The sequence below is a fragment of the Anolis carolinensis genome, chromosome 2 (genome assembly GCF_035594765.1).
Source record: "Anolis carolinensis isolate JA03-04 chromosome 2, rAnoCar3.1.pri, whole genome shotgun sequence".
NCBI lineage: Eukaryota > Metazoa > Chordata > Lepidosauria > Squamata > Dactyloidae > Anolis > Anolis carolinensis.
This window is the reverse complement of record NC_085842.1, coordinates 191,592,899-191,612,500: the sequence shown is the minus strand read 5'-3', so window position 1 is coordinate 191,612,500 and position 19,602 is coordinate 191,592,899. Positions and strand designations below refer to the sequence as shown.

The following is a 19,602-nucleotide window of genomic DNA, read 5'->3' as shown; positions in this document are numbered from 1 at the left end:
ACTATGCCTTCCGTTTTCACAGCTTCTTCATTCACAGATTTAATCAGCTTTGACTTGAAAATATTCAGGAGGGAAATCCAAAACACAAAGCTGTTTGCCATTAAACCCTTGTTCAGGCTGAACCACTGACCTGAAGGTTGGGTTGCTGACCTGAAGGTTGGCGGTTTGAATCCACGAGACAGGGTGAGCTCCCGTCTCTCAGCTCTAGCTTGTGGGGACACGAAAGAAGCCTCCCAGCAGGATAGTAACACATTCAGGAGTCCCCTGGGCAACATCTCTGTAGATGACCAATTCTCTCACACCAGAAGCGACTTGTATGTTGCTTCTGACACAATAAAAAAAAAATCCATGAGTTTGAACCAATCTCTTGCAGGTAATGATGGCCAACTGTATTTCTGAAAAATTTGTTATTATATATTGTTTTGACTTTTTTTAAAATGCAAATATGTTGCTTTACAAGTCTTCCAATGCAGAATATTGGCAAAAATGAACCATCATCTCTTCTCATGAGATACCAGGTAGTAAAATATTTACTAAATATTTTTAATAGAGGCCTCTAGAGACAAGAAGAGAAGGAGGAAGAAGAAGTCGCTGGCTTACAGTGGATGAACTACAACTCCCAGCATCATGGGTCAATCCCCCCAAACCCTGCCAGTATTCAAAGTTGGTCATTGGGAGGTATGTGTGACAAGTTTGGTCCAGATCCATCATTGGTGGGGTTCACAGTGCTCTCTGGATGTGGGCGTACTACAATTCCCATCATTCTGGGACAACCCCCCCCCCCTCCCCAAGCCCCTCTTGTAGTTTCTGTTGAGTCAAAGGGGGGGTGTGTGCCAAGTTTGGTCCAGATCCATCATTGGTGGGGTTCACAGTGCTCTCTGGATGTGGGCGTACTACAATTCCCATCATTCTGGGACAACCCCCCCCCCCTCCCCAAGCCCTTCTTGTAGTTTCTGTTGAGTCAAAGGGGGGGGGGGGTGCCAAGTTTGGTCCAGATCCATCATTGGTGGGGTTCACAGTGCTCTCTGGATGTGGGAGAAAAAACTACCACCATCCTGGGCCACCCACCCACCCCCCAAACCTCTCCAGTAGTTTCTGTTGGGGCAAGATACAGATCCGCCCGACGTATCAGCCTGGGCTAGCTGTAGCCATGCTATCCGCAGCACAGTAATCTGCATTAGCAGATTCTCCTTTCCAAAAAGTTAACTTTACTGAAGCGATTGGCTCCTCGCTCTGAGTGGCAGAAACATTGGCCAGTAGAAAGCGACCGTGGCACAGCAGGCGCGGCCAGCCGCTTTGATAGATAACTCGTTGTTTGAAGAGAAGGAGAGCAAGGGTTACGAATGGGGAACAGCGCCCGAGAGAAAGGGGCGGGGATTATTGCAGTTTGACCACTCTTCGGAGGCGGCTATTGGCTGGGCGAGCCGCAGAGGGAGCGCCGAATGACAGGTCAGTTTGTCCAATTAGAACGCCGACCGGAAACGAGGCGGGCCGATGCAACACCGCCCTATCAGCGCGGGAGGCCGCCAGATCCTCGTCCCCTATTGGCTGCCGGGGCGGAGTGATGGCTCCGCCGAGCAATCGTAAAGGTGTCGGTCCGGAGGAGGGCGGGACGAGGCGCGAGCGGGGCGTCGCTGAGGCCGGATGAGGAGACTCCGAGGGGGAAGTTTGGTGCTTGTTGCCCGAGGAAGCGGAGAAGCGCCGGGGGGAACCTGCCCCTCCCGCTTTCTTTTAGGCCGTCGCCATGGGCAACCGAGGGATGGAGGAGCTGATCCCGCTGGTCAACAAGCTGCAGGATGCCTTCAGCTCCATCGGGCAGAGCTGCCACCTCGACCTGCCGCAAATCGCCGTCGTCGGAGGGCAGAGCGCGGGCAAGAGCTCTGTTCTGGAGAACTTCGTGGGACGGTGAGTGTGGGAGGGAGGGAAAAAGGGAGGCCGGCCGGTGCTGAGGAGTTTGCGGAAATGCCTGCCGAGAATTCCGCGCACGCGCGCCTGCGAACACACCGTCTGTGAATAGCCCCCTCCGCCGTACTTAGGGCGGCTCTGTGCGCCAGCTGCGTCAGCTGCGTAAGGGGCGCGCGAGGCAGGCAGGGAGGGGCTCGCGCGTGTGAGGGGAAGCAAGGCGCGCGGCGGGCTTTGTGGGATGCTCTCTCGGCTTCTGGTTCGCTCTCGCTCTTTGTGGGTCTGTGAGTGTGTGGAATGGCCGAGCGATTGCTATAGCAGTAAGCAGAGCAACCTTTGTGCCTCCCTCAGCAGCAAGAGCAGCAGGTGCAGTTTGGGCCTCCTCACTCGATACCACTTTGCTCTAACTGTGTGTGTATGTCTATATCAGTGGTTCTCAACCTGTGGGCCCATCAGTGGGCAGTGAGAATGAAAATCTGCAAACCTTCCTCTTTATTTATTTATTTTATTTCTGTTCCTTTCTGTAGAGCTAACTGTTGCATTAGATAGATCACATCAGCTCTAAATTATTAAATATGGTTTTCTGTGGGCGAGCAGATGGCGACTACTGAATGGCATATGTTCTGTATCAGAAACTAGAGCTGATGTGGTCTATTCAATGCAGTTTTCTGAATCAGCACCTGAAATAACCAAACCAAATCTAAAGTTGACCAAAAACTGATTTGTAACTCTTTCTGTGCTAATTTTGGAGAATGGTTTCTGGTCAGAGTGGGCCCTGGTCAAAAAAAGGTTGGGAACTATTGGTCTACCGTGCAACTAAACAGGAAATAACATTCAAACCAGAAACAGACAATTTTTCACATTTTGTTACATAGTGAATTGACATGTGTGTTGGCCAGTGTTATTTCCTTGGCAAATAATAATTTTCAGCCTCTTTTTTCAGTTCTAAATTAAGTTTTCAAAAGGATCTAATTTAGAACCCTGGTCATGAAATGTTTGGAAAGCTATGCTCTAGGACAGGGGTCCCCAAACTTTTTAAACGGGGCCAGTTCACGGTCCCTCAGCCCATTGGAGGGCCGGATTATAGTTTTTTTTAAAAACTGTGAACAAATTCCTATGCACACTGCACATATCTTATTTTGAAGTAAAACAAAATGGGAACAAATACAGCCTCAATGTTAATAATAATAATAATCATCATCATCATCATAAAAAAAAATAATAAAGAGAGTTGGAAGAGACCTCTTGGGCCATTTAGTCCAACCCCCTTCTGCCTTTGTGCACCAAAAGCACTAGCAAAGCACCCCTTAATAATTAATAATTAATTAAATAATAATTAAAATACCATTATAAACAAAGCTTTGGAAGGTGTGGGAAGAGGCACCTTCCTCGGCAGAGGAGGAGGGAGCCGCTGCCACCATGGGGGCCGGATAAATGGCTTCAATGGGCCGCATGTGGCCCCTGGGCCGTAGTTTGGGGACCCCTGCTCTAGGATGTAGTTATATCACATAAAGCATAAACTTAAAACATGTAACATAAAGTACTTTATGACATTAACTTGTTGGCTGATTCTTCCTGGATTGTGACATGGCCCTTTGCCCCCTCTTTTTTACAGTACCTTATCCAGTGGAGGAGGAAAAACAATTGATCTAAAGTGTATGAGAAAGAGAGAGAGATTAAGGTGGCTGGTCACTCCATTATTCTCACCTCATCACCTGTGGGAAGTGGTTATTCCTGTCTTTAGTGGCATAGTCATCTTAGTCTCTTCCCACAAAATGTTTTTTGACATGAAGCATTCTGTTGGTATGTACACAGACTGGGTTCCAAGGGAGAAGTAATAATCCATGGGCCAAATCTCTTCTGCCTGAGATAGAATGAGAAGGAGGTGTCTTTTGCTCAGTGTGAAAATTGGAAGTGACACCCCAATTTTCTGCTTTGTCTTATTTTAGTCATTATTACAAAGAGTGGTATGGAAGGCAGGATTTGCCTCTACCTATATAATTTTCATGTAGCAGGGAGAAATTCATCTGTCAAGAAACAAAGTTGCAACAAAGCATCATCACTAGTAGTTGTTTTCAAACTATAGCCTCAGAAGGAGAGAGGAACTGAGGCAGCATGTGCTGAATTTAATCCCCTCCCACACTGCCATCCTCTTTTCCTTTTGTTTCATATCTTAATTACATTGTAAGCTTGAGGGCAGGGAACTGTTTCGTTATTTTATTAAGCACAATGTATCATGATGGTGATTTATGAGTGAATGATACTAGTAACAGCAGCAGCAGCAGCAACACTTATAGAGCCACTTACAGTATATGCAATTTCAAATGTAGCAGTAATACTCTGTACAACAAAACCTAAAACCTCAGTGATATCCAAGCCAGTGCAGTAGGCTCATATTTTATGGGAGGGATCCATTTCAGGGTCCTTTGTGCAATACGATTTTAATGTAACCTTACTTGAAATGAACAGAGTATTTTACTTCCAGCCAAAACATACCATAGAATTGCTCTGCAGGGCTTAAAAATGCCTAGAACAGTGGTTCTCAACCTGTGGGTCCTCAGGTGTTTTGGCCTACGACTCCCAAAAATCCCAGCCAGTTTACCAGCTGTTGGGATTTCTGGGAGTTGAAGGCCAAAGCATCTTGGGACCCACAGGTTGAGAACCACTGGCCTAGAGAAATGTGTTTTCTCTCTCAATATGGTCAACTTCCACCAGAATATCCAATAGAAGTTGCCCACAGAAGCATGCTGGAGACCTATTCCATTTTCTGTGTTCTCCAATGTGATCTTATGATATTCAAAGTTCTTCAAGTATAGATGAAACTGCAGTCGTAGAGCTTGAGTGATAAGTGAGCTTACTGTACAGTAAAATAAAATACAGGACTAAATGTAATGGGAGCTCAGGCCATCACATTTAAAAGTGCGGAATCTTTGAAGAACTTAAATGAGACAACTTTGCACAATGTATTAAACAGTATTGAAACAAGGTGGCCTAATTAATCCAAAGGCACTAGATCGTGATCTTATATTGGAAGTTATAGCCCTATACAATTATGAGATTGCTGTAAGTTAAGAGGTGACTTGAAGACAGAGCAACAAACATTGTCTACAGGTGACTTGGTTAATTTGGGGAAGCTAGGAAACAGCGATTGAAAAGATCCACTTCCCAATAGGCACATTCCAAAGAATAAGAAGACAATAAGTGAAGAGTCTTTGTAGGTGACGTTAAGGAAGGTGTGGACAATACATACTACCTTAGGTGGTGTTCTGTGTAGAATCAGAGGCCATAGGTTAGCATTTAAATGTAGCATTTGAAATAGTATTGAAGGCCATAGCAAAGGAGCCATGTGCTCTCAATGGTACATTTGGAAGGGGTGCAAAAGTGGTGCCTTGATATTAGAGTCATGAATGATGCAGACAAGATTTTGACCCATTATGCTCATTGCATCAGCACTGTGGGGCAGTTAAAGTGTTTTGTTTAAGTAGGAATAGAAACTCTGTTTGTCTTAGTACTGAAATCATGAGGGTGCTGATTTTTCTTCTGATCATATAGGGTGAGAGACAGCATGTTGTAGTGATTTGAGTATAGGATCAAAAAATCAGCAGACTAGAATTCAAATCCCTACTCAGATGTGGAAACCCACTGCATGGTCTTGGGCAGGTCACACTCTGTCAATCTCATGGCAAATGCTTTCTGAACAAATCTTGCAAAGAACCTCCCATGAGGACTTTGGATTGTCATAAGTCAGAAAAGACTTGACGACAAAGAACAGTAGCGTCATTCATTGACTGTGAACTAAGGACAAATCTTTTTGCTGTCAGCTATACTTACTTACTACTTACTTAGGCGATCACTTGTTGTCCGAGTATGATGGCCCTCCAAGTGTAGCGTCTTGATGGTGGATACGTGGGTGGCTGTGGAGACCTTTTCTTGATCCGCATGTTCTTGCACAGTGAGGGCATTGGTTTCCAGGTGAAAGGTGGTCCGGGGTCAGGGTTGGCTTGGCACGTTTATCCTTTTGCCCTCCATTCGTGCCTCTTTGAATACCGCAGCACTGCTGGTCACAGCTGACCTTCAGTTAGAGTGTTCAAGGGCCAGAGCTTCTCAGTTCTCAGTGTCTATTGCCACAGTTTTTAAGGTTAGCTTTAAGCTCATCTTTAAATCTCTTTTCCTGTCCACCAACATTCTGTTTTCCAATTTTGAGTTGGGAGTATAGTAACAGCTTTGGGAGACAGTGATTGGGCATTTAGACAATGTGGCCAGTCCAGCGGAGTTGTTGGCGTAGGAGCATCACTTCAGTGCTGGTGGTCTTTGCTTCTTCCAGCATGCTGGCATTTGTCTGCCTGTCTTCCCAAGAGATTTGCAGAATTTTTGGAAGCAACACTGATGGAATCGTTTCAGGAGTTGAGTGTGACATCTGTAGACAGTTCATGTTTTGCAGGCATATAGCAGGGTTGGGAGGACAATAGCTTTATAAATAAGCATCTTGGTATCCCTATGGATATCCTGATCCTCAAACACTCTGCTTCATTTGGAAAAATGCTTTCGCAGAGCTCAGGCGATGTTGTATTTCAGTGTCAATGTTGACTTTTGTGGAGTGGTGACTGCCAAGGTAGTGGAAATGTCAACATTTTCTAATGTCACACCAGTAAGCTGTATTTCTGGCATTTAAAGAGGGATTGGCAGGTGAATGCTGGAAGAGCACTTTGATTTTCTCAATGTTCAATGAGAGGCCAAGTTTCTTGTATGCTTATCTACCTTTCCCCACTTCATAAAGATAGCCAGTTTGCAAATATTTAATATTAGTGTCAGTTTCAGGTAGACATTTTCAAGATATGTGTATTTCTATAATTAAAACATTCCTTCTCCTTTCATGATATCTGTGGTTTGATTTTTTTAACAAACTAATAATGATATAGTAAAAATCTCTGCCTTCAAACACTAAACATATATACATATGTGTGTGTGTATGTATATATGTATATACACACACAGGGATTTAATTTTCTAAACATTTGAGGGCAGAGGCTCCAATTTTTTAATTCTTCATGTTTTCTTTTCCTTTGCCTTTACAACCTGCAATTTGGAAATGGCCGTTTAAGGTGTGGTTACGGACATATACCTCAAGGATTGTTTTTTTCCATTCATTTGTTTGTGCAGGGAAGTGTAGAAATGTGACTGTTACAGCAGCCCTCGATACTTTTTCAAATTCTGATTTTCAGTAATCCAAATTGTTCTGTGCACTAATATCAACTGTATCCTTCAGTCAATAAGTGTCATCCTAGGTGTATGATATTAAAATACCTAGGGCAGTGATGGCAAACCTTTTAGAGACCAAGTGCCAAAACTGGGCTGGGGGTGGGGAGGTTTGGGCACTGGGGGAGGGTGAGTGAGCAGGGGGCAAGCGAATGAGAGGGGGAGGGATGCTGCACCTGCCAGGAGAGAAGGTACTGTGTGCCCCTTCTGACACATGTGCCATAGGTTCACCCCCAGCATTCTGTTTTGTTGGAATGATTAGGGGCGATAGGCTGGTTCGGGTATAATTTACTTAGTTTTGCACTTTTAATAGCAAGTATCTTGCCTAGCTTTGAAGAGGGTAAATGTTGAAAATGAACTTGTTTTAATGTAATATGTTTTTAATGTTAATGTATTCCTGCTATTTTACATAATGTGTACATTGCTGTAATTTTATACAAGGTGGCCTTTATTATAGAAAGGAAATTCTAAATGAGTGTTGCATACCCAATTAGGCCTAAAATTTGCACAAAGAAGGTTACAGTCTTATTCACACTTGCCTGATTACTGCTAGTGTACACTTCTTGAGATCCATTGTAATCAAATGTCATCTGTTAAAAACAGTAAGTATTGGTGTTCAGAGCATGAGCTCCTTAGCAGATATTAAAACAGGATAATATTTGGGGCCCGGATTGTTTAGGGTTATAAAAGTTAAAACCAGCATCTTGAGTTACTGTAGCTATTGTAACTTACCATTTAAAAGTTACCCAAGACAACTTACAAAATATAGTAGAGTCTCACTTATCCAACATAAACAGGCCGGCAGAACGTTGAATAAGCAAGAACATTGGATAATAAGGAGGGATTAAGGAAAAGTCTATTAAACATCAAATTACATTATGATTTTACAAAATAAGTATCAAAACATCATGTTTTACAAGAATCAACAGAAAAAGCAGTTCAATGTTATGTAGTAATTACTGTATTTACAAATTTAGCACCAAAACATTGCAATGTATTGAAAACATTAACTACTAAAACATTGGCTACTAAAACATTGACTACAAATAAAGATAGAATTGCATAAAATTAACTTCCAGTATCAGCATTTTCAGAAATTAAATCTGTAAAAAGTTCAGTCCTTGCAGCCTAGAGAAACAGTTGTGGATCTGGACAGGAGGCAGACTGCGTTAGATAATCCAGAACATTGGATAAGTGAATGCTGGATAAGTGAGACTCTACTATAGTAAATATATGAATCAGCGTACTAAAACTATTTCCATACAAATTAGCCAAGAGTGTGATAAAACCTTTCAGGATGAAAAACAGGAAGACAGAACTTTACCCTCAGGAAAAATTTGGTAGAATCCTAACATTTCACTTCAACTTTGAATATTGGAGCTAATCAAAATTCTTTAGGAACGTTTGGAAACAAACTAGTAACTTGTGAAGAGATTTCAAAATGGTTAAACATACAGACACAATTTTGCTTTAATTAGATCCAATTTCTGCATGTTTATCAGGAAAAGAACAACATACGGTAGATTAATCTGAAAATCCCCAAATGGTAAATAACAATAGGTTGATTTTTGTCTTACAGCACATGCAGTTGATGAATCAGCTAGAATTGGCAAAAAGGCAATTTGGTTTATAGCCTCTATATAATCTTTCAGGGACAAATCTGGGTTTAAATGGATTAGCAAATTAAGGACTTCGTCTTTAGGGGGGATGTAACTTTGAGCAGAAAATTTTCTCAGTAGTTGACTGACTCACCCACTATTATCACATCTTGTTTAAATTAAATTTCAGTTGATGCAGTGTCATACAGTTTATCATAGATTGCAGATATTCATTTAGAAAGGTGAACACTTCACTTACATCATATGAAAATGAGAAATACTGATTGTGCTACATTGTGAGGCTCTGTGCTGTATGTGGTAGAAAACATGAGAGATTATATGAACACTTGAAGAATCCCCTTAAGACAGGTTGAGATTCACATTTTAGATGTTAGCTGATTGTATCATCAACCACTTCACTGAATAAATGATGCTGGGGATAGGTTTTTCTCTGTCATCTTCTGTTATCCAAGATAAATATTATTGAATTTGTCCTCCAGGTCATAATGGAACTGTTGCAAATTTTACCTGCAATGGAAGTTAGTATATTGGTTTTATAGCATTTTTGGTCAAACTTTGTTTTCCCCCAAGTAACTATTTATTAGGTCTTTTGGAGTCCTTAAACCTAGCCTTCTACAAACCTCTGGAATAAATGGCAGGGTATTTTATTGAATTAATTACAATAAGCAGTGTGGCTCTAAGTACTGGCATTGACACTGGCCAAGTTGGCTGTCACCCTATATTTTAGGATTATCACTGAAGTGCAGTACTTTGATACCAATAGATTTACATTCAGTAGTTCAAAAGGCATCAACACATAGGCAGATTAGTTCACCATGGGGAACAAAACATAGGGAATCACCCTAATCAAATTGTATTGTTACCACCAGTAATAAGGTACTCACTGCTTATTACAAAATAAAGTTATTATTTTCCTGCAGTGTGGGGAGGCAGTCCTTGATGCTGGATCTGGCTCTCTTCCCTTACACTTCACAGCCTTTTCCATCTTGTCAGTCATCCAGTCCAACCTTCCCAGTTCCATTTTGTCTCAGCTTTGATCCAGATAGGGCTTTTTGTGCTGTAAAGATTTTCTCACTAAATTTGCTTTTTAGGAGGTGGGGCATACTTTTATTTCTGTTGAGTATTATTACCTTTACATGAATGGTCAGCCTTCTAATTATGGATCAAAGTACTGAGCTCTCCTCTGATGAAGAGTCAATGGTTGACTGAAGGATGAGGGAGGCACCAATGAGGCATGCAAAGCTACCCTTATGGAAAGGATTGATCAGTTCCCCCTAATGGATAATCACACTATGGATACACTGGCAAGCATAGTATTGGTTGGACATGGCCACACTAGGAAGTGGTTGGTTTTGGCCTTGCAAGAATGTCCATTAATTGCTCCCCCTTGTTATTAATGGATAAGAACTCCCTCAAAAACTGTGCCAGTTGATCTCTTTTATTACTAGGTAAGTAGTTTGATATGGGGGGTTCAGGAGAGTGGAGTAAGTGGTTGTGACTCCAGTGGCTACTCAAGACAGTGGGGTCTATATAGAGCCATAAGAAAAGGTGTGAAAAATGATGCTTTCTGATACTTGCAGAGCTTCTGGTGGCAAGAAGCAGGCTTGAAAGTGTCCTTCCTGAGTCCTTGTGATCCTCTCAAAAGGGAAGAGGGGAAGATGTGAAAGAGGCATCTGCAATGGATTCTCCCCCCTCACAGCATGAAGCAAAACATTAAGCATGTCTGGACTCATTACATTTGGAGCCTTCTGTCCCACTGAAGACTTCAAATAAGGAGGAAGGAGAGCTGTCCCTAGAGGAGGGAGAGGATTGTGTTTCCACATGTATTTATATCTACCTTTTGTAGAAGGTGGAAAAGTCCCTGGAATTGTCCTCTGGCGGCCAGGCTTTTGGTGCCACTGTGGAAGGAGTGCCAGAAATCAGAGCTAAAGCTAAGCAATTATCAATTTAAAACATTGCTCAGAGGCATTAGTGGGCACTGTGACTTCCACCACAGTGAGATTTTCGCTATATCAGTAGCTTTCCGAGATTTTGAGAAATTAAATGCTTATTCAGGAACTGAGAAGAGTGTCACAACTGATGCCTGTTTATGGAGCTCACACTGCAATGCACAGTTAACATAGGTCTGTTGTTTCCCATTGAGAAAATACACAGTATCAACTGATCGCAATTTTGAGCTGGCTGCCATTGAAAGTACAGGGTCAGCATATGTTAATCTGAATGGACAGCGTCACCACCAAGGCTTAAGAAATAGGCAAGAGAGGTCCCTGATTCAAGAAGAGACGCCCTTTTTAAATGATGAGGAGGCACCTTCCTTCAGTCTCTCAGAGGAGAGTATCAAAAGGCCTAAATGAATTGTCAAGCTGTCAAGTTGGGCAGAAGGGAAAATCTACACTGGCCACTTTAATCAGATTCAAACAGGTATTGAAGAAAATGGTTTCACATTATAGAATTTCCATTCAAAAGATGTGGCTTTTGGCAGGTGTGTTTTGCAGCAGATGGTGTCTTTTAATTAGTTTGTTGCCCACCCAGGTGAGAGAACAGCTTCTGTAGGTTTCAACATGAAGGATTGCTTCCCCGCACTGCAGGCATTTGTGAGGAGGGAATCCTTCCCATTCTCGTTGATGGAATCGATTTTTCTTAAGCCATCGACAGTACAATTCTCTTTCTCTGAAGTTTTGCCATATATATCATCCCTAGTAAAGTGGCAGTGGCTCTCTCTCTTAGGGGTATGAATGAATGGATGAATGAATGATAGATGATAAACCCTTGCTTGAAAAGTGTGAGGAGGAACCTGCACTGAGCTAAAAAGGAGCCTTTATTCCCCATCTTGTCCATCCCAAGCTAGTAAGTGAACCTTCACACAATTGCTGCATCCAGCCCTTCCTCTCATTTTATGATATTTTCATTTGTAATTGAAGTCATAATTTCTTTGACACAACGGCTCAACACTTGGCACACTTGCTGCTCTAGCTTTACCTTGATCATATAAGCTAGCCTTGCCCCCTCCCTTCTGGCCTTTAGAAAACAACTAAAAACATGGCTTTGGGACCAGGCTTTTGTTCAATAATGGGAACAGTGCAATTATAGACTATAAACTAATTTAATGATGACCCGGACTGGCCTTGGAATATGACTTGGATTATGTGATTTTAATTCTTGTTTTAATGTTATGTTTTAATAGTTTGGTTTTAATGTTTTGTTTATTCATTGATGTATGTATACATGCAGTATTGAATTGTTGCCTTTGTAAGACTGCCTTGAATCCCCTTCAAGATTGAAAAAGGCGGTATACAAGTATAGTAAATTAATAAATAAATCTATCTATCAGTGTAGTATATCTAGTGTAGTATAGTGGGTCTCAGAGATTATCATACTCAATGTAGAAAGAGACAGCCTCACATGCATCTGGCATTTCATTTCATTGCTGCCTAGGTCTACCTGCTTCTCTTTCGGTAGAATAATTCTATGCAAATTGTTTTACATGGAGTAAATGCCCTATTCACATTCCCTCGTTGACCAAGGACTATATTTGCTAAAGGTGTGTAGCTTGCTCCCTGAGTATTATCAGAGTCTCATCAATCTCTGATTTTTAAGTCATTTACAGTTAACAGTATTAACAGTATTAACTTCAACATGAAGTTGAAACAAGTGAAATGCTTTTCTTATATGTCCTTACTTTAAAGCTTTGGTTTTTATTGGTTTTCTTTATTATTGAAATACAGCTTTGTAAAAAAACAAACAAACTCGATGCAGGTATGACATAATGAAACTGTGGCTTGTGCTAATCTTAGTCAAAAATGCACATCACAGTTCGAGCTTCTGGATATTAAGATGAATAATGGTTAAGAACTGTTTGCTTGTGTCTCTGAATTGACAGATCATAGCACAAACTGAATCTTGTAAATGAGCTTCAAACTGATTTCAGCTTGGGGTGCATTGTGTTTATAAGGATGCAGTGTGTTTATAAGTCTTTCAGATAACTTATGCCCAAGCAATTTAAAACTCAAATGTAACAACTATAGTTGTCGTCTGGATTGGCATGAGTAGTGCCTTGTAATAGATGCTAACCAGTTCTAAAAACAGCAATGAAGAAGACAACACATTGTCTTTACAAGTGTTCTTAATAAAATGATTAGAACTATGGTAGCAAAAATACCAAGAGCAACTTGCTTATCTTGTATGCCAAGTTGATAACCTGAAAAACAAGAATTTATTGAGATGTTCCTCATAGGAAATAAATAAAAAATCAGTTCAGACATCCCCTATTTTTTGACTGCCTGATGATCTGTTCTTTTGACCCCTTTTCACTTATAACCAGAACTCAATTTGGTGCCAATTAATACTAACTTAAAATATAACTTAGTTTTATTTTAATTCATGTAGATTTAAAATGACTTAAAATTCAACCATTTTAAATACAACACATTTAAAACAAAATATAGATTTGAATGGATAGCAGCAGAAGAGAACTTGTCTGTTTTGTCTAGTTCATCACATTTTTGTTTTAAGGTAGACCAGACAAAGTGCTCTCTTGCAACCCATTCAGATCTGCATTGCTAAGTATAGTAACCCGCACTGTACAGGTTTTGTCACCTAAAGAGTTTTTTTACAGTGTTCTGTTCCCTAGTCTGCTGAATAAGCATGGGATATCTGTATTTGTCAGATGTTGTTGACTCTTTCAACAATCGGGCCTTCCTCTTCTGTCGTAGATAAATCATGAGCACAGTTAATTCATTTTGTAATTTAACCTCACGATGTCTACAAAGGTGTGAGTATCTTAAGCTTACCCACTCGAAGAGATGTTTGTTTAAGATTATGAATCTTCAACTATCTGTCCAGTACTTTAACCAATAATATCATATTGCTTATCGATGATCAGTGGCAATGCTGCTAGCACTACACAGCTGTTGAGTTCTATATACAGTAGAGTCTCACTTATCCAAGCTAAATGGGCCATCAGAAGCTTGGATAAGCGAATATCTTGGATAATAAGGAGGGATTAAGGAAAAGCCTATTAAACATCAAATTAGGTTATGATTTTACAAATTAAGCTCCAAAACATCATGTTTTACAACAAATTTGATGGAAAAAGCAGTTCAATACGCAATAATGTTATGTTGTAATTACTGTATTTACAAATTTAGCACCAAAATATCACGATATATTGAAAACATTGACTACAAAATGGCTTGGATAATCCAGAAACTTGGATAAGCGAGGCTTGGATAAGTGAGACTCTACTGTATATAACAAATTTCCCTTTTCTAGGATAAAGAGACCATTTGAACCAAAGATACCTGCACTGGTTCATGAGAAATGTCATGCAGTACTTTTATTTGAACCTGTTAAAATTGCACAGAATTGTAAACTTTTATGTCTTCATGATGTTCATCATGTCATGTGGTTAAAAAAGAGGAGAAAGTAAGAAAAAAAAGGAAAAATAAAAAAAATTGTGCCACACGGTCAGCATTTTAGGGGCAGTTTGGCAATGGAAAGATACAGGTTGAATTAGATAGTTTCTAGAAGGAATAACAGAATAACTGACCTCCATTTTTGAACATCTAAAGCAGGGGTCCCCAAACTAAGGCCCAGGGGCCGGATGCGGCCCTCCAAGGTCATTTACCTGGCCCCTGCCCTCAGTTTTATAATATAATATTTTTATATCATTTTAAATAATATAATATATTGTATATACATATAATATTGATAATGTTATACAATATAATACTAATAATACCATATAATAATCTTAATTATATGATAAATATTACATATAATATTACAGTATAGTGGTATAGTTCAATATAGTAATATATAATGCTAATATTGTGCTATGCTAATAATATAATATATTGTATGTACATACAGCTGCTCTGAGTCCCCTTCGGGGTGAGAAGGGTGGGATATAAATGTAATAAATAAATGTAGTAAATGAATAAATAAATAATTTTAGACTTAGGCTCGCCCAAAGTCTGAAATGACTTGAAGGCACACAACAACAACAATCCTAATTAACTGGACTATCTCATTGGCCAGAAGCAGGCCCACACTTCCCATTGAAATCCTGATAGGTTTATGTTGGTTACAATTGTTCTCATTTTTAAATATTGTATTGTTCTCTCATTGTTGTTGTTGTTGTTTTGCACTACAAATAAGACATGTGCAGTGTGCACAGGAATTTGTTCTTTTTTTATTTTCCAAATGATAATTCGGCCCCTCCACATTCTGAAGGATTGTGGACCGGCCCTCTGCTTTAAAAGTTTGAGGACCCCTGATCTAAAGCCTCCTGTAATTCAGATTTGTCTCTTGCCTTGGGCAAAACACAGGTACTGAGTTGTCAGAAGAGCAATTATGCAACATTCTTTAATTCTAAGAGTTTCAAAATTGTTCAGTCTGAATAAGCTCTGTGCAAAAAGACCTTGCAGCATCTTTGAGACTAATTCAAATAAGAAATGTGGTAGCATAAGCTTTCATAGATTGAAGTCTAATCCATCAGATACATGGAGTGAAGTATTTAACGACAGGCTTTTATGGCTATAAATCAGCAAGTCATATAGGAGCCTTTGGTGGCACAATAGCAGGACTTGACCCTTGTGCTGGTAGGACTGCTCACCGAAAGGTCAGTGGTTCAAATCCAGGGAGCAAGGTGAGCTCCTTTCTATCAGCTTCAACTTCCCATGCAGGGACATGAAAGAAGCCTCCCACAGGATGGTAAAACATCCGGGTATCCCCTGGGCAACGTCCTTGCAGACAGCCAGTTCTCTCACACCAGAAGCAACTTGCAGTTTCTCAAGTCGCTCCTGACATGAAAAAAGCAAGCCATATATGTGAATAACAGGAGAAATGAAAACCTTGTAGATACAGTGATGAGGTGACAAGTTCAGTTATTAGAATCACTAATTGAATATACAGTAGTGTGTCTCACTTATCCAAGCCTCGCTTATTCAAGCCTCTGGATTATCCAAGCCAATTTTGTAGTCAGTGTTTTCAATATATTGTGATATTTTGGTGCTAAATTCGTTAATATAGTAATTACAACATAACATTATTGTGTACTGAACTACTTTTTCTGTCTAATTTGTTATATAACATGATGTTTTGGTGCTTAATTTGTAAAATCATAACCTAATTTGATGTTTAATAGGCTTTTCCTTAATCCGTCCTTATTATCCAAGATATTAGCTTATCCAAGCTTCTGCCGGCCCGTTTAGCTTGGATAAGTGAGACTACTGTACTAGTTAAATGCTACTTTCAAATTACTGAAATCTTTTTGTTTTTCTGAACAAGAGTTTACAAGTTTTAAGTAGAATTGTTTCTTCTACCATTACATTAGAAGGCCACATCAATCTCTCTGTAAAAACCCTATTCATACACATGTTCACAGGCTTTCATTTATAATCAAATTGCTATGCCATTAAGATGTTTATCTTTTGTTTCAAAGCTATTAAGTCTTCACAAGAGGCCTTTAATAGAGGGTTTAGAATTATATTTCTTACTTAATTAATTCTAAAACCTGTGATCTCTTTAGTGTAGAATCTTTCATTCATGTTTTTGACTTTAATACTATACTAGTCTAAATAATGGTTGGAATCTAGGTTTGTTGTTGAAAGACAGTTTGTTTGTAAGCCACGGGTAACTAGAAGGTAGTTTCAAGATCTGTGTACATTCCTGGGCCATAAGGGGTAGATTTATAAGGATTTCTGCCTCCCAAGTATTGGCAGATCAACAACAGAAATAGCTTTTTCACCTCCCTCCCACTCCCCCAATTATTTGATAAGAGATCATTATGAAGGGGTGTATGCATGTGTAGCCATCAAAGTTCCTGGTGACAGCCAGTGCTCCCAAACCCTAGCAGGTACCCATCCTGGTTTGCATACACTGGAGTCAAATTATAATTGGCAGTTTCATCCAAAAGTGATTCTTGTAGCATCAGAGGTGATTAGTTCCACCCTCTCTTTCCTCCCAATTTGCATCTAGCCCTCATTGGTGCACCTTACAATTCCAGTAAAAGTCAAGAATAGAGCTCCAAGCCTGAAGTTCCCATACCTAGTAAAAGCAATAACTAGTCACCTTTGGAGAGTAAAAGTAAACCTGAAGCAACCAATAAGTCCCATTGGCAGCTTCAAAAAACCTAATTGATTTTATAAAGAATGGTAAGAAAAACAACCTCTTTTGTATCTGTCTACATTCTGGAAGGAAAGAAAAGAATAGTTATACTTGCTGTTTTTGATGCAAAAGTCTGATCTTTGGAATAGAAAGGTATTTGGTTCCCTTTTTGTTTTCATGAAGGGGATGAATTAGCATGGTGGTGATAGATTTAGAAGTGCATGGCAGTTTTCTTTCCCTTCCTCTTTCTTGAAAGCAAGAACATCACTAGTTTTCTACCAGTTTCCTTCACATATCTGCTCCATTTCAGAGTGAGGAGGAGGAAAGAGTTTATGAGAGTGTGGATGAGCTCCCTCTATCAGCTCCAGCTCCATGCGGGGACATGAGAGAAGCCTCCCACAAGGATGGTAAAAACATCAAAACATCCGGGCGTCCCCTGGGCAACGTCCTTGCAGACTGCCAATTCTCTCACTCCAGAAGCAACTCCGGTTGCTCCTGACACGAAAAAAACAACAACAAAAAACCCCCAATTCCTACAGTTTGAAAATACTGCGCTTTGACTCATCACATCACGGAAGTGTAGCTCCTCCCAATCCATTAAAATCCATTTTAAAAAAAATCTAATATTGCACAGTGACATAGCTAGGCACTAGGTTAACCTTGTTTCCCATGGTTTTAATTTTTTAGGCCACTTTTTGTCAGGTACTTTAAAAAGCTGTTTCCTACTATTATAAGGTACCTAAAATGGTATCTCCTTCCTTAATCATTTGTTAGGGAAAACTTACTGTTATAGACAAATAACTGTGATTCCATGTCTCCTGCTTTACATTCAGAGTGGGTCAGTAACAGTAATTGCCAATCTGTTGTGGAATGAATTGACACAACTGCAGAAAATCATCAGAGGATCCCTAGTAGACTGTCAAAATCATTTCCAATAGACGCACTCAGAAAATTATTATTATGGTGTTTAATTAAATAGAAACCACATACTTTTAACTGGTTGGGATGTGAAAGAATCAGTCTTGTGGTTATGTCTGCTGTGAGGCATTGGGTTTTTCCGCTACATGGTCAATTGACAGCATTTTAATGGTAAGTTGAAGCATATGACAGCTACTTAAATTAGGCATCTTCATATTTAATCTTTAATCTTAAGGCTAATTACTATTAAGAGCTTGTAAATCATGTCTGTGTACATACTTTGATTATTGTGTCAAGGCTATGAGTATTGGGGTTGGATCAGGCCTGAAAGAACAGGTTTTGGTGTCTGGCAAAATGTTGTAGAACAGTTTCAGGACATGTGCTGTACACTTATGAGGTACTGGGGTCCTTCTCAGGCTTTTGGGGAAAAGCTGGCTTAGTTTAACTGGGCTCAGAAAAAATCCTGCTGAAAACTAAAGCTTCAACTGGAGTTTGTGATGAAGTGACTAACATCTCTGTTAGTCAACTTCCTGTATCCTGAAAATGTGTTTGTAAGAAACCTAGTGACTTTGGCTAGGATGTGGCATTACATAGTCAGCACAATAGTCCCCATGCCAGACTAGTGTGTTTTTGGCCTACAACTCCCAGAAATTTTAGCCAATTTACCAGCTGTTAGGATTTCTGGGAGTTGTAGGCTAAAAACAACTATTAAGGACAATGAAGGAAGAAAATGCAAAATTGCGAATTCCATTGAAAGTTAAGGAAGGAAAAAAAATAGGGAAATAGAAACAATGACCATGTTACTTACACAATTTCAAAGTGGATAGAGAAGCCGTCAAAATAGTCAAAGGCTTTTTACATCTTTGCTCAATCATAAGTAAAAAGGAGACAAATTAAAGAATCCTGGAGCAAATGAAACTTGAAATCCCCCTAGAACAATGGTTCTCAGCCTGTAGGTCTCTGGATGTTTTGGCCTTCAACTCCCAGAAATCCTAGTCAATTTACTAGCTGTTAGGATTTCATTTGCTCCAGGACTCTTTAATTTGTCTCCTTTTTATTTATGATTTATTTATGAACTATGGACAGAAGTTCACAACATTGTTCAGGAGGTGGCAACAAAGTACGTCCCAAAGAAAAAGAAAACCAAGAAGGCAAGATGGTTATCTGTTGAGACACTGGAAGTAGCCCAAGAAAGAAGGAAGGCGAGAGGAAGCGGTGATGGGGGAGTTATGCCCAATTAAATGCACAATTCCAGAGGTTAGCCAGGAGAGACAAGAAACTATTTTTAAACAAGCAATGCATGGAAGTGGAAGAAGACAATATAATAGGAAGGACATGAGACATCTTCCAGAAAATCAGAAACATCGGTGGCAAATTTCAGGCAAAAATGGGCATGATCAAAAACAAAGATAGCAGGGACCTAACAGAAGCTGAAGAGATCAAGAAAAGGTGGCGAGAATATACAGAAGGTCTGTATAGGAAAGATAATAATTTAGAGGATAGCTTTGATGGTGTGGTGAGTGAACTAGAACCAGACATCCTGAGGAGTGAGGTTGAATGGGCCTTAAGAAGCATTGCTAATAACAAGGCAGCAGGAGATGACGGGATCCCAGCTCAGTTGTTTAAAATCTTGAAAGATGATGCTGTCAAGGTGATGCATGCCATATGCCAGCAAATATGGAAAACACAAGAATGGCCATCAGATAGGAAAAAATCTATTTATATCCCCATACCCAAAAAGGGAAACGCTAAAGAATGCTCAAACTTCCGTACAGTGGCACTTAGCTCCCATGTCAGT

The 19,602-nt window shown here is 40.1% G+C and overlaps 1 protein-coding gene across 5 annotated transcripts in view; it reads left to right on the top strand.

Moving 5' to 3' along the window:
* The first annotated feature begins 1,618 nt into the window (after window positions 1–1,618).
* The window catches only part of dnm2 (dynamin 2), an 82,049-nt gene continuing 64,065 nt past the window's right edge, over window positions 1,619–19,602 (top strand). For 3 of the 5 annotated variants that reach the window (XM_003216787.4, XM_003216786.4, XM_003216784.4), the window contains exon 1: window positions 1,619–1,905. In XM_003216787.4, coding sequence (XP_003216835.1) covers window positions 1,745–1,905 — 161 coding nt within the window. In that variant the 5' untranslated portion in view covers window positions 1,619–1,744. Of the gene's footprint in view, window positions 1,906–2,128; window positions 2,269–19,602 lie in introns of those variants that run through there. The other 2 variants (XM_003216783.4, XM_062971394.1) reach the window with 2 other exon arrangements.